Source organism: Nyctereutes procyonoides, unplaced genomic scaffold, assembly GCF_905146905.1.
Source record: "Nyctereutes procyonoides isolate TBG_1078 unplaced genomic scaffold, NYPRO_anot_genome, whole genome shotgun sequence".
Lineage (NCBI taxonomy): Eukaryota > Metazoa > Chordata > Mammalia > Carnivora > Canidae > Nyctereutes > Nyctereutes procyonoides.
This window is the reverse complement of record NW_026575132.1, coordinates 26,088,452-26,109,676: the sequence shown is the minus strand read 5'-3', so window position 1 is coordinate 26,109,676 and position 21,225 is coordinate 26,088,452. Positions and strand designations below refer to the sequence as shown.

Below are 21,225 nucleotides of genomic sequence, written 5' to 3'. Positions count from 1 at the left end.
TTAAGGCTCCGTGCCCTTGGTGTGTGCATCAGGAGGAGGCGTGGGTGCGAGCGCAGCGCGGAGGAAGCGGCGTCCCCAAAGACCAGACAGGCGGAGGGTCAGAGAGAGCAGCTTTATTAAGCAAGACGGAGGAGGGTCGTGGGTGCCACCCACCCCGGGGCTGGGAGCCAGGGCGAGAGGTCCGAGCGTTCCTTTCAGGCCACGTCCACGCGAGCAAAGCTCTGGTCCATGCCCAGGCTGTTCTCCACGTACACCTCGTACTTGCCGCTGTCCTCGGGCGTGGCCCGGCGAATGGTCAGCGTCGTGGTGGTACTGCCGATCTCGAAGAACACCCTGGCGGGAAGAGGGGGGGTGCGGAGGGCGGGCCGCGGTCAGGTTCCCGGCCCCCCGGGCCAGGCCGGTCAGCCAGCTCCGGGCTTGCCTCGCCCTCCCCGCCCCCGGCCCGGCCCGGCCCGCGAGGCTCCGGGGCCCCGTTGCGCCCCAGCGGCAGGTCCCCGCCCTCGCCTGTCATCCTCCTCGATGTCCTCCCCGTCCTTGGTCCAGCCGACGTCCGGCGCAGGCTCGCCCATGATCTCCGCGGTCAGCGTCACCGTGGCGCCTTTGCGCGCCTTAGTGTTATCCGGTCCCTTTTGAATCTTCGCAGGGACTGGAAGAAGGGAAAGGGCGTGCGACCCGGCGAGGGTCCTTAGGGGTGAGGCGGGGCAGGGGCCTGTTACCCCGGATAATACCCGGCCCTAAATAGGAGATGGATCTAAGCTCGCAGTGTGACATTGGGCAAGTCTGGCCTCTCTGGGGTTTCATTCCCTGCGCCGTTAAACCGGACTCGTGGCAGCCCTGCTCCCTCCCACGGTGGGATGAGCGCAAGCCCGGGAGCGGGGTACACCTCTCGGTGCCCCAGAGTCAGCTCCGGGCAGTGCGCAGCCCCTGGGTCGGAGCCCGGAGACCTGCGCCCTCCCCTGGCTCTGCTTCTGGCTCGCTGTGACCTTGGGGCGGGGGAGTCGGGGTGGTCGGAGCCCACAGCGGACTTGCAGTCCGGGGGGGACGGGGTGCTGAGGCCGGGACGGCTAGCCAGGCCGGGCCCCAGCCCGTGCCCCCGGCGCCTCCGGGACTCGGCCAGGCCCAGCGGGGAGCGCGCGCGGCGCGGGGAGGGGGGGGGCGCTCCGCGGGAGGGCGCCGCCGCGGGGGCGCGCGTACCTTCCACGAGGATGCGCGCCGAGTCCGAGCACTGGCCGAAGGGGTTGGTGACGTTGATGCTGTACTGGCCCAGGTCGGCCAGCTCGCCGTCGCGCACCACCAGGGCCACCACGTCGGGGTCCTCGAACACGTAGCGATACTTGGGCCCGTCGCGCAGCTCCTTGCCGTCCTTGCTCCAGCGGATGAACGGGTCGGGGAAAGCCGAAATGCGGCAGGTCAGCTTGGCCGCGCTGCCCTCGATCAGCACCACGTCCTTGAGCGGCTCCAGCACGCGTGGCGGCCCCTTCTCGCGCAGCTCCTTCCGGGACCTATCCGAGAGCGAGAGCGCGGTCAGGGCCCGGGACCCCCCGCCGCCCACTAGAACTTTAAATGTGGGGGTGGGGGGCAGCCCCAGTGGCGCAGCGGTTTAGCGCCGCCTGCAGTCCGGGGCGTGATCCTGGGGACCTGGGATCGAGTCCCCGCGTGGAGCCTGCTTCTCCCTCTGCCTGTATCTCTGCCTCTGTCTCTCTCTCTGTGTGTGTCTCTATGAATAAATAAAATCTTTTAAAAAAAAATGTGGGGGTGGGGCGGGAGGGGCCTGCTCTTGAATTGTTACCCTGAAGAGAGGATTTACTCTTGTCGGCCACCTTTCTGCACCTGCTCGCCACGCTCTCCTGAGTCCAGTGACCCCAGCGGGTGGCTAACACTGCCCAGCGCCCACCCACCCTCACGCAGCACTGGCTTTCTGCAGCTCCAGCTCCCCTCCTCCTGACGGCCCCAGGCCCCCTCACCTGTGGCCCCGGTAAGAGGCCTGGATGCGAATGGCTGCTTTCTGGACCTGGGGGTCGTTGATATCCAGGGTACATCCCGGAGGCGGGGCCGAAGCCGCTGGTTTTTTGGCGGGAGCTGCTTTGGACATCTGGGGAGTGCAAAACAGACATGGGGTCTAGGCTGACACAGAGACTTTGACATTCAGCCTTTCCCCTGTCAATTCAGAGCATCCCAGGGAATGGGAATGTCTGGGAATAGGGACTCACCGCGGGCGGGTGGACTTCCGGACTTGGGTGGACTAGCTGGGTAGCAGGTGGAACAGAGCCCTTCGGGAAGGCACAGTAGGAGCACGGGCAGGTGCTCAGCCCAGGGCCCTGGTTTTATACATCGCTCTTCTCCTTGCCTTGTTTGGCGTGGTTGCCCCAAGCCCCCCAGGGACCCCAGCCCCACCCCCTGACCCAAGCAGGGCTCCTTATTTAGCCTGAGGATGTTTGGGATGCTGGCTCAGCCGCTGGGGCAGGCCCGAGGGGGAAACCTGAGCAGCTCTGGGGTGCACTTCATGTCAGCACCCGGACAGCTGGGCAGCTGGATGCGGCCCCATCCCCTCCCAGGGCAGGGGGTAACCATCCCACTCCTGGTAGTCCCGACAAGGGCCCAGGCTGGCAAGAGATTCAGCTCCCCACTGGAGCAGCTTTACCCTCTGGGTCAGTCCCCAGACAGTTGGACAACATGCCCTTCCCTGGACACTGTCAGTTAAAAGGGAGCGAGTTTTGTGAGGTGTCCCTGAATGAAGCCAGAGTACCGGAGGGACTTCACTGTCCATCCAGCCAATCATGAGGGGGCAGTGTGGCTGTCGGGACCCATCCAGAAGCCTTTACTCCCCTGGCCCGTGGAATCCAGGCTTGTCATTCCTGCACTGTGCCCCCTGGCGGCAACCTGAGATCAATCTAGAGAGGATGGTAAAGATTTTTGAGAACAGCATGGGGTCCTACCACCCTAGTCCCACTCACTTCCTTCCATGTGACACGATAGGGTCTGACTGGGCTGGGTCTGACTGCCCCTGGAGATGGGCATTAGTACTGACTCTCTAGTTCTAGGTCTGCCCAAGCCCCTTTTGGGTCGTAAACTAGTAGACAGGGGCATGAGACTGCCTGGGAGAAGAAGGGGTTCGGTTTGCCCCCCTGGGACTTACCTGGAGTCCAGGCTACCAACCTAGGGCACCAGATGGAGCCTTGCTTCCACACCTTGTAACTGCCTGCCCAGGTGTAGAGCACTGTCACCTTTTGATCAGAGCAATTTTGACACAGCTCTGCTGACATAAATTACCTTTGCTCCTCCGGGTTTGGAACAAGCAGTTCACATGCCATTTTCAATGGAGATGGGAAGGGAGCTCAAGATCAGAGTGGGGACGGGAGAGGAATTTTACCATTTATCAAGATATGAGTCCAGGCACCTCATTTTTATATGAAAACACTTGCAGTGAGTAGGGGATTAAAGATTCTCACAGGCAAACTGTATATCTTCATCGCTAAAGTGACAGGTGGGCAAGACGTCCCTCTAGTCCCTTCCAGCTGGCTTGAACAGCCTGTTATTTTATGATGATGGGGCTTGCCTCTTCCCTGGGGTCCTGAGAAGCCACAGAGGCTGGGCTGGGCCAGGTTGGGCAAAAGGGTGTTTGGGCCAGAGCCAAGGGACCCTCAACCTCAATCAGCAACACACCAGCGCTAGCCCTCTCGGCCCTGGGTGGGAGGAGACTGTACTCCCTTCCCTTTGCCAGGAACGGAGCTCCCAAGATGGGGGAGAGGCGGGAAACAGCCCCCTCCCTGGACACAAGGAGAACTGGCTCCCCCCTCGCCTCCACCTCTGGGCAGGACAGCTCAGTTGTAGGACCCAGTAGCCAGTCTGTGGTCTTGCAGGGGAGCAGCTGCAGTCAGGCAGCCGTAGCACCCATCAGACTCCCTGGCATGCCACGAGGACAGGGATGTCCAGGTGCGTGTGTCCCCTGGCTCTAGGAGATGCTTGTCTGTGGCCCCACCTCGGCAGACACAGCGACCAGAGCCTCGCGCAGCTGATGCCCCATGTGCCCCGATCGGTGCTCGAACACCAAAGCATGGAGCTGGAGCTGTCCTGGTTTCTTCTGTGGCGCTTCGCACTGTCATCTCGATCTCGCCAGTCATCATGATGAAACCCCTCCTGCTACGGGGCCAGGACCGTGCCAGCCTTGGGGTGTGGGCTGGCGCATTCCAAGTTGCAATGACAAATGTGAAAAGAGGTGGGGGCCACCAGAGTCTGGTTAAAGGGTAGTGGTGGAGTCCTGCCAGACCTTCAGAAACTTCTGGTGCAGAGGCAGAAGCCCCTCCTCCCTCTAGGAATGAGGGAGAGGTGAGGGCCCAGCAGGGTCAGGGTCAGGAGCCTTGTTAAAGCTCTCATGGCTGAGAGAAGGCTGAGATGCCCTCGTGCTGGCACCCCCGGCAATCCCGTACCCCCAGCCTTCCCTTCCCCACAGACCACACGTAGGTCCTGCTGCTTGCCATTTTTATTTTCCTTGTGACAGACAAACAGCTGCACAGACAGCTGGATGGCTGGGGTGAGGGGATGGTCTGGACAACACGGGCAATAGGAATTGGATGGAAGGGAAATTTCATAAAAGTCAATAAATAAATAAATATGAATGGGAGGAAGGGCGAAGGCCACAGGGGGTGGTGGGGACCTCCTTGGGCCAGCACAGAGTGTTCAGAGCTGCATCCACTGGGACAGGGGGAGGACAGGAAAGCGCTGGCTCCAGTAACCCCTGCCTCCTGACTCGCCCCAGCCCTCCAGCTTCTCCTTCTGGGGATGCTGGCAACTAGCCCACCCCTCCCACCCAACCTAGGTCCTCTCTCCCCCCCACACCCCACCCCACCTCACTGCCCTCCTTCACATGCTGGCTCTGGCTCCCTAGCACTGTCTCCATGTCCTGTCCCTGCTTCACCAACACTCACTCCCAGCCCGTGGCCCCGACACCCTGGGCTCCTTCCTTTCCCTCCTCTCCAGCTCTTCATACCTTGCCCAGTCCATTCTCCCCTGGACACACCATCACTACCCCAGAAGCTTCCTCAAGTCTCCTCTCCCTACCCTTTGGCTTCTTTTCCTGACCTCTCACTCGTTCCCATCTTGCCCTTCCTGCTCCTCTGCTCCCGCGCCCTCACCCCCACCCAGCCCGGCCCATGGGTCTTGCCCTCAGGCTCTGGCCAGGGTGGCATCGGCAAAGCCCGGGGCCTCTGTCCCTGCAGGTCCATGAGGTAATAGCCCGGCTGGATGTTGCTGCTGGTGATGTCCGAAGCCCCGGGCCCACCTGGCTCTGGATGGGCCCTGGAATGTCCCGCGGCCGCAGCGGAACCCCGAGTGGAAGCCCGAGGCCGGGCTGTGGTCCGAGCCGCTAGGGGCTGCCCGGGTAGGAGCGGAGCAGCACCTTGTGACGGGTGGCAGCTTCGGCCCGGCGGCGCCGCTGCTCGCCCAGAAACTCCTTGAGCCGGTTGGTGGTGAAGGTGAGCGTCTGGCGGCGCAGCTTCATCAGGTAGGCGTCCTGCAGCCACGGGTGGGCCAGGCAGTCCTGCAGGGAGGGCCGGCTCCTGCCAGGCCCGGCCAGAGCCAGTGAGCCTGGAAGGCTCTGCCTCCCGCCGACCCAAGTCCCAGTCCCATTCACAACCCCATGCCAGGGATCCTGGCCAACTTGGGCTCAGTTTCCCCATGTCTGGAATGGGGAAGGTGATTCGGCCTACCTCACAGGGCTTTAGAAGCACCAATGGTGGGCTTAGAACAACCACTTAGTGATAGCAACAGCGGTATATTAGTGGTGGCTGGGGAGGAATTGGGGGATCTTTGGCTCGGGCTTGGGATTCTGAGGCGGCAGTGGGGGGCAGGTAATGCTGGGGGGGTGGCAAGCTTGGGGCCTACTCACCAGGGATGTACTGAGAGGACCTTTCGTAAGAAGAGTGTGGCGCTTTGGGAGGTGTTGGGGTAGAGCTGGAAGGCATCAAAGCGGCCCCCCACAATCCGAGCCTCTGTTTCCTGGGGGTCTGGCTCATAGAACGGGGAGCGTCCACTGAGCCTGTTGTGGAGACAATTCAGACAATTCAATTGACACATGTGGACTGTAGGTCAGCTCACAGCCCCAGGGGGGCGTCGGTGTGGGGGTTCAGAGGGGCACAGTGCTCAGAGACAGGTCTACTGCATGCCTGGGCTCCGCACACGCGCCATGTTGGGGAGGCTGAGAGGGACAGGGTAGAGGCGGAAGGTGCGTCCTAGGGCACTCACATGATGTAAGTGAGCACGCCTGCTCCCCAGATGTCTGTGGCAGAGCCGATAGGTTCTCCCTTCACCATCTCAGGAGCTGACAGGAGACAGAGGCCAAGCTGAAGCTTCCTGATGGCAGGGGAGCGGGAGAGACAGGGGAGGCCCCTGGGGGCTTGAGGAGCGGGGCAATGCCCAGGTCACGAGACCCTCGGTACAACCAAAGCAACAAGCCCTGGACCCAGCAGGCCGGATGGGAGTGGGGGTGGCCCCCGGGGGGAGATGTGGGCCACCTGAGGAACCAGCCCAGGTACTGAATGGTGGGGTCCCCAGAACCGGGGAGGAACAGTTGTGTACTGGGATCATTAGCTCCCTCACATCAGCACAGAGGCAGGACACCCATTCACCAAGATCATGACCAACCCCACGGCAAAGAGCCTTGGAGATCCGCCCGGCTGGTTCTAATCCCAGGCCGGTGCCTTCTAGCTCTGGGAGGCTGGCGAGCACTGCACCTGACTGGCTCTCCCACTTCCTCATCCGTGAAGGGTGGCTTGTAGAGTAACGCCAAGGAGGAGAGCTAATGAACGTCAGGTACTTAGTAGGTGGCTAAAGGGTAGCTGGTTTACCTTACTTATGTATCTGTTAATCATTGACTCTGTCCAGTGTCACCAAACCTTGGCTCTACCATTTATAACCGACATTGGACAAATACATAACCTCGCCACGCCTCTTTTTTGCCTGTAAAATGTGGGTAACGTTATGCCAATCTCCAGGGCTATCCTGAAGGTAAACTGAAAAAAGAAGATGCACGGAGAGGACTGAGTTGGGTACTTGCACCTGTGTGGGTGAAGGGGGTGAGCCCTGGCCGCTGTCCCTTGGGTAGAACCCCGAGCCCAGAGCCTGGCTGGCGCAGCGCCCTCACCCATGAACTCCAGCGTGCCTGTGCGGTGGCCAAGGGGCCGCAGGGCCTGGGGGTTGTAGGGCTGGGCGCTGCCGAAGTCTACAATCTTGAGGGCATTGTCAGGAGCCAGCAGCAGGTTGTCGGGCTTAATGTCCAGGTGCAGTACGTGGCGGCCGTGGAGGTAGTCCAGGCCTTGCAGCAGCTGCACCACATAGGTGGCCACGTCGTCCTCTGAATACCGGAACCTGAGGGTGGGGGCGGTGCCCAGGCAAAGCAGGTGACACCCCAGCTCGGCTCCCCCTACTCTTGCCCCTCACCCCCCCCCACCTCCCAGAAGGCCCAGGCACCTGTCGCTGAGCCCACAGAGGAGCTCCCGGTTCCCACAGCTCTCGGCTATGAGCACGAGGTAACGTGGGGTGATGTAAGCTTCGTGCAGGGCCATGAGCCGCTCGTGGTGCAGTGTCCGCAGCACTTCATATTCCTGCAGGACGCGCCGCTTGCCCTCGGCCGCGTAGGGCACGATCTTAGCCACGAACGTCCTCCCAGTGGCATTCTCCCGGCATGCTCGCACCACACCGAAGCGGCCCCTACGTGTGTGGGGTGGGGGAGGCGGGGCGGACACACCACACACTCAGAGGAAAGGAACAGGGACCTCTGGGGGCAAGTATGCAGTGGTTCTGAGTGTGGCCCCTGAAGTTCAGTCCTAGGAACTGTGGTTAGAGTCCCAGCTCCGCCCCTCACTGGCTCTGTACCTCAGGCCAATCCTATAACCTTTCCATCTCAGTATTCCCATCTGTGAAATAGGCGATGGTAATAGTGGTCTCTCTCTCTCTCTCTCTCTCTGAGTTGTGAAGAATAAGTGACATCACATGTTAAAGAGCTTAGCACCGTGTCCCACAGAGGAAATCTGAACTCAGTCATGCCAGGCACCCGGATCTCAGCCCCTCCTCAGCCCCGTCCAGGGCAGCCCGGTCTTCTCTCTGAATGCCTGTGTTCCCTGCATCCCACTCGCTCCCCCCTCTGTCCTCCTCCCCTTCCTGGACCCACTTGCCTGGCTTTCTCTTCCAGGAAGGTGTAGGGTTTCTGCGGGGGCCCCTGTCGAAGAGTGGTGGCCTCCGGACTGGGAGAGCTGGGGAGACCACCCACAGCAGGGCTGACCACCTCCTTGGCCGGGCTGAGGCTTCGTACAGTCACCTTGGGCTCAGGAGGGGGCTCGGGGGCTGGGGGCTCAGGGGCTGGGGGCGCAGACACAAAGGAGGTCACCATGTACAGGGGAGTAGAGGAAGACGCTGGTTTCGCCCCCGGAGGGGTGGAGGCTGGGGTTGGGGTCCCAGTGTCAGGGACGGAAGACTTGGGCTCACTCGAGGTGGCCTGGGCACTGGGTGGGGTGGGCTCTGCTTGCTGGGCAGGCTGCAGGCCCCTGTGCTTTCGTGGGGGAGTTTGGGGGGGCGGACCTACAGCCTTGAGTGAGGACAAGGCCTGGCTGGGGGGTGCTGGAGGAGACGAGGGGCTAAGAGCGGCTGGTGGAGGGGCTGCGGGAGCAGGAGTGGAAGCTGGGGTGGGGGTCGGGGATGGGGCCAGTGAGGTAGGAGAGTGAGGCGGCGGGCCCCTGGCCGGCCCTGAGGTAACAGGGGCGTCTTGGTGAGCAGCAGATGGCAGGACTGAGGAATCTAAGCAAAGACAAAGAAAATCATCACCTGCTGCCCCGCACTGGTGAAACCAGGGTGCTCAGGGGCCCCTCTGTTCTCTGGCCACCCCCCTACTTGCCCCACTGACCTTGCGCGCCCCTGACGACGACCTTCTCAGAGGGGTTGCTGAAAGGCCCCTGCCCGGCACGGTTGGCACAGGCCACCCGGAATCTCATGGTCACACCAACCGGCAGGTGGGTCACGTTGTAGTAACAGTCGACGATGCCTGAGCTCACGGGGTGCCAGGCCGACTCCCCTGTGGCGGCACGGGGGAGGGGCTGAGGCCACAGGAAGGGTGGCCCAAGCCCCCTGGGGCTGTGAGGAGCCCAGGGAGGGTGATGATCCCCAGGGCTTGTGCGCCTTCCGTCCCCCACGCCCTCCTCCCACCAGCCTGACCGCCCTCACCATCGACCCGCCGCTCCAGCGTGTACGTGCAAGGTGCCCGGCTGTCTCCCGGCTTCCAGAGCACCAACGCCGTGTCCTGGTAGGTCTGAGGGACCTCAGGAGGAGCTAACTTTCCTGGAATTCCTGGCAAGAGGAGGGGAGCCCCAGTGAGCCCCTCTATGCAGCTCGGGGCCCTTCCAGCCCTACCCTACCACGTGCCATCACTGCCCCCCTCAGTCCCTGCCCCAGGCTCACGGGCCACAGCCACTGTGCAGGAGCTGGTGATGCTGCCTAGGACGTTGGTGGCTGAGCACTCGTAGAGCCCAGCATGTCGCTTGCCCGCCCGGGGGATGCTCAGCAGCTGCCGTCCATCTTTGCAGGACACGATGATCACCGACGGCTCTGATTGTAGGGACTGCTTGTCTAGGGGCCAGGAGGAGCACAGGGGGCTGCTGAGTGAGACAGCACATGGGGTCCGGCAGCAGCCCCCCCTGCCCCGGGTTGCCACCTCCCCTGAGCATCCCCTGGCCTTGGGGCCACTTGCCTACTCCCTGCCACCGTGAGAGAAGCACTCTTACCTTTCATCCAGGAGATGCGGGGTGTGGGGCAGGCCGCCGGCAGGCAGAGCAGGGTGGCTGCCTCTCCCTCCAGCAGCACCTGGTCCTTGAGTTTGATGTGGAAGACTGGGGGGAAATCTGGAGGGAGGACAGAGATAGCCATGGGTGTGCGGGAACCCCGGCTCACTGACTGGCTGAGGGAGGGGACGGCGTGTATGAGGGCTGGTGCTGCCAGTGGGGGGAGCAGAGTGGAAGGTTGTCTCTTCTCAGTCAGATGTGGGAAGGAGAACCCCAAGTCATGCCTTCAGGAATTTTCTTTGGGTTCAGTATCATCTTCCCTGGGTGTAGTGCTATCTTTTCCTTTCATTGACTATGAAATATGCTTGCGAGCTATGTCATAGGTCTCTAAACCACTTGGAGCGGGGCCTGGAACGAAGTAGGTGTTCTATGAGCATTTGTTAAATAAAATAAAAACAAATATGGATTAAGATTCTATACTGATTAAGATTCTGCAATGCCCATTCCCTCTGAGGCACCACAGGGCAAGTGACAGGATCCAGTGACCTGAGCAGAGACTCCTGGGATTGAACATAACATTCAATCAAGAGGTGTAGTCTCTGGGCACCTGGGTGGCTCAGTTGGTTAAGCATCTGCTGTCAGCTCAGGTCATGATCCTGAGGTCCTGGGATCGAGCCCCATGTTGGGCTCCCTCAGGGAGCCTGCTTCTCCCTCTCCCTCTGCTCCTCTCTGCTGCTCATGCTCTTTGCTCTCTCTCTCGCTCTCACTCTCGCAAATGAACAAATAAAATCTTTTTTTAAGAAGGTTTTATAAGGGCAGCCCGGGTGGCTCAGTGGTTTAGTGCCGCCTTCAGCCCAGGGCCTGATCCTAGAGACCCGGGATCTAGTCCCATGTCGGGCTCCCTGCATGGAGCCTGCTTCTCCCTCTGCCTGTGTCTCTGCCTCTCTCTCTCTCTCTGTATCTCTCATGAGTAAATAAAATCCTAAAGAAAACAAAACAAAAAACACAAAATGTACAGTCTCAAAAGATCTAAAATCAAGGCAAACAGGGCACACCCCGGAAGTGTGTCAGCCTCCCCGGCCCCTCGTCCCACCTGGGGTCTTGTACATACTCCTTCAGGTCAGCTAAGTAGTGAGAGCTTCTGGAGGGACAAGGGACAGTACCTGGATGACTTTGGACCATATTTTGTCTGTAAATTGAGGAAAACCACAATACGAAGCTCCTAGGCTTTGGGGAGGATTAAGAGGCATGTGAAGTGCTTCACATGGGTCTAACATATGACAAACACTCATATGTGTTAGCTTTTATTGTTGCTGTGATTACTGCACCTCTGTGTGCCCAGGAGAGGAGTCAGGGACAGACTCCCAGAGAAAGAGGCTGTTTCAGCAAAGCTGACCTCCTAGCCGGCTGGCAAACGTGCCCGTGGCTGAGCTGTGGACGGGCCAAGGTCTTCCCTGCACTGCAGCCCACCTGTGGCTCCTTGGTGTCATGAAGATTTGCCTTCCTGCTCCCTGGGAAGTCTCTTTAGAAAAATCCCAATCTGGTCCAGACCCTTGGGGGGTGGGGTAAGGGGTGCATTATTCCCCATGGGCAGAGAGAGCTGAGGGGTCCATACCCCTGGGAGCCCCAGCTACTGCCTGTCTGAAGAACTGGGAGGGAATGAAGGTGGGAATGACCTGAGCAGGGGAGGAATGCTGAGCCAGAGTGAATACCAGGACAGGGACACCTGGGTGGCTCAGTGGTTGAGCGTCTGCCTTCGGCTCAGGGTGTGATCCTGGGGATTGAGTCCCGCATTAGGCTGCCTGCAGGGAGCCTGCGTCTCCCTCTGCCTGTGTCTTTACCTCTTTCTGTGTCTCTCATGAATAAATAAAATCTTAAAAAAAAAATACTAGGACACCTAGCATGACCCTTCACTTTCATGCTATACCCCAGTGTCCCCAAGGAGGGGTCCCACACCAAGGCTCCAACGACACAAGGTAAATATAGTTTCATCAGTGGCTGCCTCCAGACCAAGTGAGGGTACTGGGTAGGGGACAGAGAGGGGGGACCAGGAGGAGAGGTGAAAGGTAACCCCAGCTCAGCCCTGCCAGTCCCACCCCAATCCCTCGGAGGCCAGCCCAAGTTGGTAAAGTGGATAGGGACAGCTTTCTGCCGGCAGGGAGGGGGGAGAGGATGAGGTAAGGGGACACTGCCTCGGCAGGGAATTAGCTGCACAAGCAAAATGGAGCTGGGAGAGTAGCCCCAGTGGGAAGGAGTCAGCTGTCCCCAGGCCTCAGGGCTGGCTTATCTCTCTCTTTCCCTGCCTTTTCTACCCCTGCCCCCACCGGCTGGCCTCCTTCCCTCCTCTTTGCTGGCTACAGCCCCTGCTGCCTCAAGGAAGACACCCCAGCTCCCCTGGCCAAAGCTGGACACAATCACCCCAAGCACAGCTGCGGCACGGCAGGGACGGCGCTGAGGGGTTTTATTAGGGAACTGGTGACTGATAGAGATCCTGTACACAGCCTGGCTTGGTGGGCCCGCTCCTATCTGTGTGCTGGTCTGGGACACCTGGCCCCTGAAGCCTTTGCTTATGGTCCCTGAGTAATGATCCCATTTCGAGTGGGAGAGTGGGGTGATCCCAGGAGGAGAAGACCTCTCTCCCTGCAGCCCCAGGACACCTGGGCAGAGGAACAGAGCAGGGCATATCCCAAGACCCCCTCCCCGCAGCAAAAAGCCCTGATGGCTGCTTGTCCCTTCTGTGGGGGCAGGGAGGATGACGGGGAAGGACAGCCAGGGTGCTCAGGGCTATGGAGGAATGGGGAATTGGGGGCACAGTCCAGATTGTGGGCTTCTGGGCTGGCAGAGAGAGAGTGTCCTTGAGCGTGCATTCAAGCACACACACATTTGGAGGGGAGCTGTGGGGTCAGGGGAGCCTTATCCTATGCTCCTTCAGATCGCTGTCCACTTACAGACACCTGTTAGGGTCTCTCGTGAGCGAGGAGGCTAGCCAAAGAAAGGCATAAGTCTGGTGTCCCAAAGCCACCCCTGGGGTCGGGCTGCAGAGGACCATTCAGCCCAACTCTTTGGCTGCTCCACTTACTTACTACACCAGCTCTGTGACTTGGATGAGCTCCTTAGCGTGGCTGAGCCTGGTTCCTCACCGGTAAAATGGGGACAGTGGGGAGAATAGTTACTAAACAACGTGGGAGGGTCGGAGGAGGCAGCGCTCCCAAAGCGATTCTAGGACACGCAGCATCACTAGTTGATGGAACCAGTTCACGCCGTTCTTATGGTTTTCCTGATTCCAGGGCCCTTCCACGACTCAGGGGGGCTCCACCCGCGATGCCTGCCCCTGGGGCCGGGAGGGGGCGGCGCACCCAGCAGGCCTCTATTACCTGACTCACTGCGCACGTACTGGTGCCCCAAGTCCTCCTGGGCACCGGCGGACAGGTTGGGCTGTGATAACCCCTTGTCCTTCCGCAGCCGGGAGAGGCCCCAGCGCCGCCGGCTTCGGCTTTCCCCAGGAGCTGCGAAGACCAGACCCATGAGCGCTCGCGCAGCCAGTCCTAAAAAGCTCCCTGCGGGGGTCACCCCAGAGCAGCAGAGGTGCAGCAGGCCCCGCACGAGACCCGGCCGCTCGGCCTGCCAAGCCCGGGGGTCCCTTCCAGAGCCGCCCTGCAGCGCCCCCAGGCTCCCAGCCCCCCCCCCCCGCCGTCCCGCCTCCCCGCGCTCACACCGCCCCGCGCCCCGCCCTCACCGGAGGACCCCGACGTGGCGCTGGCCTCGGAGCCCAGGGACTCGGCGGAAGGCGCGCCGGCGCCGGCCTGGGCCGTCAGCTGGTTGTGCGCGAGGCCGAGGCGCCGCAGGCTCTCGCCCTCCGACGTGGCCCGGCGCAGGCGCCCGAACAGGGGCGTGCTGCGGCCCGACGCGCCCCCCGAGTCCTCGCTGCTGCCGCTGCGCTGCAACCGGCTGGACAGGCGCTCCAGCGTGGAGCTGAGCCGCCGGCGCACGGCCAGCACCGGGGAGCCCCGGGCCGAGCTGCCGCCCTCCGAGCTCTCCCCGTCCCCGCCGCGGGGCTCCCAGGCCTGGTGGCGCTGCGCCGGCGGGGTCCGCCGCAGACGCTGGGACAGCGACAGCGACAGGCGGCGGACGAGGCCCGGCTCCCCGGGCGGCCTGAGGTCCTGCACGGAGCGGGAGCGCTCGGGCCGCCGCACCAGCTCCAGGGGCGTGCCCGCCGGGCTGGGCCGGTACATGCCGTCCTCCTCCTGCGCGCCGCGGAACGGGCCCCGCTCCTCGGAGCGCGAGCGGCTCAGCAGCCGCAGCCCCCGCGACAGGGGCGACTCGCGGCTGCGCTTGAACTTGGCCTCGAACACGGCCTCTGACTCCACGTTCTCGATGCTGCTGCTGAGGCTGCTCCCTGGCCTGCGGGGCACTGTGGGGACCCGAGCTTTCTCGGCTAGCACGGGGTGCGCCCCAGCCGAAGGCACGCGCTTCTCCGAGGCCCCCGGGGGTGGGGAGGCCACGCGGGCGAACACTGCCGGGTGGGGCCTGGGTTCGGCTGGAGGTGCCCCGGGGCTCTGCAGGGGGCCTCGCGTGTGGCCTGACAGCTGGAGGGACTGCATGATCTGAGCATAGGGTGTGAGGGGGGGCTCTGGGCTTCGTGGTGCCAGGGCAGGCTGTGTAGGCTTGGGGGCTGCGACTGGCTCTAGCCTGGACTCTGGGGCCTTCTCTTGGGCAGGCTGGGGCGCCACGGGCTGCGGGGCATCGCTGGGTGTGCTGGCGGCAGGCTTCAAAGACTTGGGGGCACTGGGTTTGGAGGCACTGGGCCTCGCCGGGCTGGGTGGCTGGGCCTCACTGAGGGCGGACAGGGAGGGAGACTCCTGCAGCCTGCGGGCCCCAAGCCTGGCCACGGGGATCTCGAGGGGCGCCCCAGCGCGGCGGTGCCGGCCCCGGGGCTCTGCCTCACCCTGCGAGAAGCTGCTGCTCTTCTGCAGGCCCCGTGTCTCAGGTGGGGGCTGGTGGCGAGGTGCTGCCTCGCTGGAGGCGGCCCGTGCCAGCCGGGGATCCCGGGCCCGACCCCCTAGGCTCTCTAGCAGGGGGCCCCTGAGGCCACTGACCTTACCATCCTCAGGGCCTCCCCGCAATAGCCGCTGGCGCAGGGCCTGCAGCCTCTGGGCGTACTCGCCCTCACCCAGGCCTCCCCGGGTCAGGCGGGTGGCCCCCGGGCTGGGGCTTCGGCGCTGCGGCAGCTCCACAGAGGCCGCCTTATGCAGGCCCCGGCCCGGCTCCCTTGGCCCGGCCCGGGGCAGGGCGCTCTCAGCAGAGCTGCCCCTCCGGAGCTCTCTCCGCTGGGGGCTGGACCCAGCTTGGGGCTCCTGGCCTGGGGAGGGGAGGGCCTGAGGGCTGGGGGCCTCCTGCTCCCGAGAGGGGGTCCTTCCCTGCTCCTGCCAGTCCATGGGTGTGGCCGCCCCAGCCTCTGGGGTCCCCAGGGCCTCATCTTCAGTGGGAATGTCGGTGAGGGACACCCGGGAGCCTGAGAACTCGGGCTGCAGTGGCCGGGGCACAGAAGGCAGCTCCTCCAGCTCTTCTCTTCTGAGTCAGAGGAGGATGACAGCCCCCCACTGGGGGGTGGTCTTCTGGGTACAGCAACCCACACCCGCTCCAGGGGTGCCCGCAGCAGCTCAGGGATGGGGCGCAGCACCAGGTGGCACTTGTAGCTGATCTGGGAGCGCTGGGGACAGGGTGCTGCGGTCAGACCCAAGAGGGCCCCCTAGGGCCACACTGGCCCACTCAGGCCCACCTCAGCCCCCCGGGGAGGAGACGGAGGGCAGGCAGAGGGTCGGGGAACAGAAGCGAAGCTGGGAGCTGAGAGAATACAAAGTGGATGAAGATACACAAGCAGGAAGTGAGGACACAGGATAGAAACAGGCAGGGCCGGAGAGCAGAACTAGAGTAGAAGGTGGGAGGCACGGAGGCAGCGCCCGGGCAAACTCACCTGCCACCGCCGCCGAGAAAGGAACAGCTTTAGGTGATCCGTGCTCACCTCTGCGCCCTTTGCCTGCGTCTGCAAACCCAGGAAAGAGGGCCTGAGGGAAAGTCCTCCATCAACCTAGATCCTCAAGGTGTGGCATTGGAGAGACAAAGTCCACAGGAGAGGACAGTGGCCTGAGCAGCACCAAGTCCGGGATCCTTGGGGCCCCCTTTCTCCTTAGATCTGTCACAACTCCCACAGCCAAGGTGCCTGGGGTTGGACAAAATCCCTGAACATAGGTTGGGAGGCAGAAAACGAGTGGCTCTCGGAGTGGGCTTTGGGGCTTACTCCGGGGCTCAGGGCCCTGTCCTGGTACACTGGCTGCCTTCAGGAGCCTGTGCTTATTAGGCCCCTGGCCTGGGCGCCACTCCCCCAGCCTACCACCTGTCCCCAGCATCCCAGACATCTGGAGCTTTGGTGGCCCAGACCAACACAGATGCTCCCCTCAGCCACCCACCCAGGCTTTATGATCTGAGAGGCCAGGCTCACACTCCAAAGGACAGATTCCAGGATAACTTCAACCTTCAGTTGACCCAGCACAACACTCAATGGATGGCTCACTCACTCCTTCTGGGTCATCTGCTGAACTCCACCCCTCTGCCTGGCATTGTTCCCTGCAGTGCTGGAGTCTAGAGAGTTCTGGCCACATGAACCAGGAGGCCAAGCCAGCCAGGCCAGCCACCCACCACAGTGCAGGACACACAGGAGTGAGCAGGACCCGAACTGGTCTTGAGAGGCAGGGGAAAGCCTGATGAGGAACCCCCAGGATGGGGTGGGGGGGCACCCAGAACTGTGCTTTGGAGTCCATGATACCCCAGCTTAAGCCTGTTTCCTTATCAGCAAAATAGAAGTAATGAATAACGTCTCTCTGCAGAGCTCTGGTGAGGCTGACGGACCATGCATGTATCAACTGCCTATCGTGACTACTGCACACAGTAGGCACTCAATCAATGGGGCTGTTAATAACGGTCCCCCTCCTCCCACCCCTGGTACCACACTACCTTGCAAGACTAGACTCACTTTGAACCAAGGATGCTCCAGGGTCTCCTCTGCGGTTGGCCTCCTAGAAGGGAATGAGGATTAGGAAGGGATTTATTTATCACTCATGCGGTGAGCCCTCCCATAAACGGGAACACGGGGCCTGTGAAGAGTCGGGAGGATGACTGTCCAGGGGCAGAGGCTGGGGCAGGAGTGGGGGGTGGAGGGGACTCTGTGGGTCAGGGGCTCCCCAGGGCCCTGTACTCACAGCCGGTCCTGCACCAGCACTTTGATGAGGAAGCCCCGGGCCTCCCTGCTCAGGCTCAGAAACGTGGTCTCCTCAAATGCCACGTTGTAGTTTCGAATGTTCATCAATGTCGTCCGATCATTTTCCCCAACAAATGGGGAGATCCCCGTCAGACTGCAGAGGAAGAGAGGGCTGGCAGGAGGTGGGCAGGGTCCTGGGGCTGAGGCAGAGATGACGAGGGATGCCAGGGGATACGCGCGGCTGGGGACAGAGCCCTGGGGCTACGGGGACGGCAGAGGCCGGGTGCCTCTGAGCAGAGGGTAGGTAGTCTCTTTCAGACTCCTGCCTGTGCTGCCCACCCTCCAGCCCCCAGCAGGGGAGGCAGCAATACTGCCCTGAGAACCTGGCCCCCAGCTCCCTGCCCTGGGCCCATCCTTCAGAGGACCTCCGGTTGTGGCCTGTCCCTGAGGTGAGGAGCCTGAGCCTGAGCCTCCCACTCTATGCCTGTTCTGAACACCCAGGGCCCCACCGTCCCCTGCCTAGATGGCACTAAGCCCCATACGCAGCCACGCACACAGGCTGTCAGCGAGCCTGCCCCTATGGAAGAGCATGGTGGTAGACAGAGCTTGGACCCGCAGGCTAGGGCATCCACATCCATGCTCATGAGGCCCCTTGTGGTGCATGAAGGAGCAGGGGTGTGGAGACAGGGGGTGCATGGCAGGCCCCAAACTGCAGATGTTAGGGGTGGGCTTGCTAGGAGACCATCGGAAACTGGGGCCCTGAGTGCATAGGGGTCCTTACCAGAGGAAGGCAACAACGCCCACAGGCCTGTGGGAAAAGGAGAGTAAGAGGTGGGTAAGTGGACGGTGGCCCACCACCCACCAGAAGGGAGTGGTCCTCTGCTCCTCCTCATCCAGGGAAGAGGGACCTCGCTGAGACAGGTGGGCACCAGGATGTCTCCTTCAGGGGGACTCTCAACCCAGAGGTCCCCAGGTCCCTGGAGGAGTCAAGGGTCATGGCAGGGCCAGCCCAGCAAGCACAGAGGAGTCTGGGGACCAAGGGGCCGTGCCTGCCTCACGACAGTGGAGAGGGCCCCGCATCTAGGGGAATCAGGAGCCAAGACAGGACAGGAGAAGGCCTTGAACGATCAGATCAGTTCTGATGAGCAGCAGGTAGTAACAGGGGCAAGGGTGCCTGGGAGCTATACCACCAACCTCCTGTCAGAGAAGGGAGCTGGGCTTGGTGAAGCCCTGCTCACCAGGGAGCCAGGCCCCAGCGCAGCACAGAGGGGAGCTACCCTGGTCCACCCCAGCAGCCCAGCGAGCCCACATTACCAGACATCAGTGACCCCAGACACAGGGGTCTGGTTGACAATCTCGGGTGCCACGAACTCAGGTGTGCCATATCGGCAGTACTGGGGCTCCCCCGGGGTCAGCTCCTGGGCATTCCCAAAGTCACAGATCCTCACCTGCTCTTCACCCTCGACACCATCCCAAACCATCAGGTTCTCAGGCTGTGGAGCACAAGGGAGGGCATGGGAGCTGAGCCAAGGGGGGAGGATGCAGCATCACCTGCCTCCCACCCGGGCACCTGCTCCCCTCGCCCCACCTGCACCTCACCTTGACATCCAAGTGCAGCACGTGGTTCTCGTGCAGGTAGCATATTCCCTCTAGCACTTGCTGCATGTAGGTCCGGATCTGTGGGAATGGGAGGCCCAAAGTCCATGGGGAAAGGGTGGGGTATTATGTTTGATCATGGCCAGAACTGTGGCAAGAGGCCAGGCCAGGCCTGAGAAGTGGCCTTCAGGTGGCTGGTGCAGGTCTGAGATCTAGGGCCTCCAAGTACAGCTGCACAGGTGGCGCATAGCTCAATTACGGAGGGAGCCACGTGCATTATAATAAATAGAACCGTGCAGTGCACAACTTACACCGCGCTACATGGCAGGACAGCAGTGAGACTGCGTAGAGTCTAGGTGGGGCTCCTTCGGAGAGAAATGTCTGAGGAATGTTTATGTGAGGAAACTGGGTAGCAACAGAGGTAGGGGCCGCCACCATCCCAGGCCTATTCATGGGCACCGATGGCAGGCCCAGGACCCACCCCTCGGTTCTCAGAGCTCAGGTGGGTAAACAGCAGTGCCCAACCTGACCCCGACCACCCTCTGCCCTCACCTCAGACTCACACACGGTGGGTTTCCTGGCCATTCGCTCCAGCAGCTCTTCCGTGCATCTGTGTCCCGGATCAAGGAGAACAGTGACCAGTGCCAACTTCTGGGCCCTCCCTGGGCAGTGCCCTCTACCCCTAGAGCTCAAGTCAGACCCCAGGTCTGCATGGTTCTCCTTCCCCTTAAAGCACATCTAATACCAGTTCGCAGGCATGTCTCTACCCTTCCCCCCATCATCAGGTGCGGGGCACAGAGAAGACCCCCCTGCTTGACCTCTCCTTTGCTGTGGGATCTCAGGCAAGTTACCCAGTATCTTTGAGCTCAGGCTGACCTCAGGTGTAAAACAGGGATGACATCTCTCAACCACCCTGCTAGGTATTTAACGAAATCAAGTTAGACCAGAGTTTTGTTGACCATGGATGCAACTTTCTGTCTCCATTTGAGAATGAGCTAGAAGCCTACGACATGTAACAGCTGGGCATTTTGCTGAAGGCCGGGTTCTAACAGTGCAGACTGGGAGGCAGGAATGAAGGATGCGGCCACCCTGCTAACGGGAAGGACAAGCTGACCACCCAGCATCCTTAGCACGGTGTGCCTCTGTTTAACCAGAGCTCTCACGAAAGGATAAAAATCCATTCTTTACGAAAACAGCCTCCCAGATACAGCTAGTGCTTATGCTCATCTGAAACAGGGTCGCTCTGAACGCCCGGATATACTGTACTGCACGTCGTGCGCACACCTTTTGTTAGGTGGGTAACCTGTAACTCTGGATGAGTTACTTAACCTCTCTATACCTCAGTTTTATCATTTGTAAAATGGGGATATAATAAAAGGGGTGCCTGTGGGAGCTCAGTAGGTTGAGCGTCCGACTCTTGGTTTCAGCTCAGGTCCTGATCTCAGGGTTGTGGGATCCAGCCCTGCCTTGGGCTCTGCCCACAGCACAGAATCTCCTGGGGGTGGGAGGAGGGTCTCTCCCTCTCCCTCTGTCCCTCCCACCCTCATCTCTCTAAAATAAATAAATCCTTTTTAAAAAAATGGAGATAAAAACAATTCCATGAGATAGGCGTACAGGAGGATGAAATAGGTTAATAGTCCTTGAATTCCTAGAGCGCTGCCGGGAACACATTAAATGCTATGTAAGTTTAAGCTGAAAAAAAAAAAGAAAAGAAAAAGGTGGTCGGACGAGGGGTGCTAAAAATGGTTGGTTTTCGCCAAAGTCTCCAGCCTCTACTCCCAAGATGCCTTCAGAACTCCCAATCTATTGATGGTCAATGGGAACACCTCACAGATGGTGATCGGTGCCTCCTGACAGTCAATAGGACCACTTCTTAAAGCGTAAAACCTGTTGCTAACTGGCTACGTGTCCCCTACCCACTCAGCCTATCCCAGGATACAGCTCGGTGACAATGACCAGTCCCCGACGCCTCTCAAAGGCCTCGTGGAAATAGAGGACGCAGTCGTGCTGAAGCCGGGCCAGCAGCCGGGCTTCCCGCCACGCTGATGCCTTTGGCTTGGCCTGGCTGGGGATGAACTTGGCCGCAAACTCTAGGCCAGAACTTCGTTCCACCACGCGCCGCAGGTAGGAGAAGGCACCCCTGGGGGACAACACAGGGAGGTGAGGGGCTGGGTCATTGCTGGAGCCCTGGCACACGGCCTTCTCTGAGTCTCAGGCCCAGGCCCCCCGGGCTCCCGGGCCCCATCGCCCCTCCTAGGCCCATTGCCCCTCCTAGCCCCACACCTGCCGATCTCCTGATGGATGTCATAGAAGTCACTGAGTCTCTTTCCTCGCTGTCCCTCAGCTTCCCCGGACCCCTCGACCTCCATGGCTGTCTGGGCTGGAGAAGAGTTGCCGAGTGTTAGGTGGGGGAGGAGGGCAGGGGAAGAAAGAGGGCAGAGACTGGGTGAGGCAGGCAGATGGGTGGAGACAAAAGAAGAGGAGGAATGGTGGGGGCTCGAGGTGGGGTGCCAGGGCTGGGAGACAGTGGTGGGTCAGGAGTGAGGGGTCTGGTGTGCAGCTTCTGGCCCGGGGCTCATGACACCTTCCTGGAAGTAAGTGCTTTGTTTC

General features: G+C 61.2%; 2 protein-coding genes across 2 annotated transcripts in view; both read right to left on the bottom strand.

Moving 5' to 3' along the window:
• Positions 1–119: 119 nt before the first annotated feature.
• SPEGNB (SPEG neighbor) lies at positions 120–2,270 on the bottom strand. Its single transcript, XM_055345531.1, has 5 exons — positions 2,211–2,270; positions 1,965–2,092; positions 1,195–1,502; positions 505–646; positions 120–333 (listed from the first exon to the last, which is right to left on the bottom strand). The coding sequence occupies exons 2-5, from the start codon at positions 2,090–2,092 to the stop codon at positions 195–197; spliced, it is 717 nt and encodes a 238-aa protein (XP_055201506.1). The 5' UTR covers positions 2,211–2,270; the 3' UTR covers positions 120–194.
• Positions 2,271–4,855: 2,585 nt separating this feature from the next.
• SPEG (striated muscle enriched protein kinase) overlaps positions 4,856–21,225 on the bottom strand; it is a 57,402-nt gene continuing 41,032 nt past the window's right edge. Inside the window, 22 exon segments of the mRNA XM_055345041.1 lie at positions 4,856–5,555; positions 5,885–6,034; positions 6,241–6,316; positions 7,139–7,362; positions 7,465–7,704; positions 8,169–8,787; positions 8,894–9,061; positions 9,211–9,333; positions 9,445–9,612; positions 9,768–9,884; positions 13,139–13,270; positions 13,501–15,333; positions 15,336–15,474; positions 15,739–15,807; positions 16,795–16,837; positions 17,021–17,173; positions 17,801–17,827; positions 18,334–18,512; positions 18,619–18,696; positions 19,168–19,225; positions 20,555–20,755; positions 20,899–20,995. Coding sequence (XP_055201016.1) covers positions 5,363–5,555; positions 5,885–6,034; positions 6,241–6,316; positions 7,139–7,362; positions 7,465–7,704; positions 8,169–8,787; positions 8,894–9,061; positions 9,211–9,333; positions 9,445–9,612; positions 9,768–9,884; positions 13,139–13,270; positions 13,501–15,333; positions 15,336–15,474; positions 15,739–15,807; positions 16,795–16,837; positions 17,021–17,173; positions 17,801–17,827; positions 18,334–18,512; positions 18,619–18,696; positions 19,168–19,225; positions 20,555–20,755; positions 20,899–20,995 — 5,087 coding nt within the window. The 3' untranslated portion in view covers positions 4,856–5,362.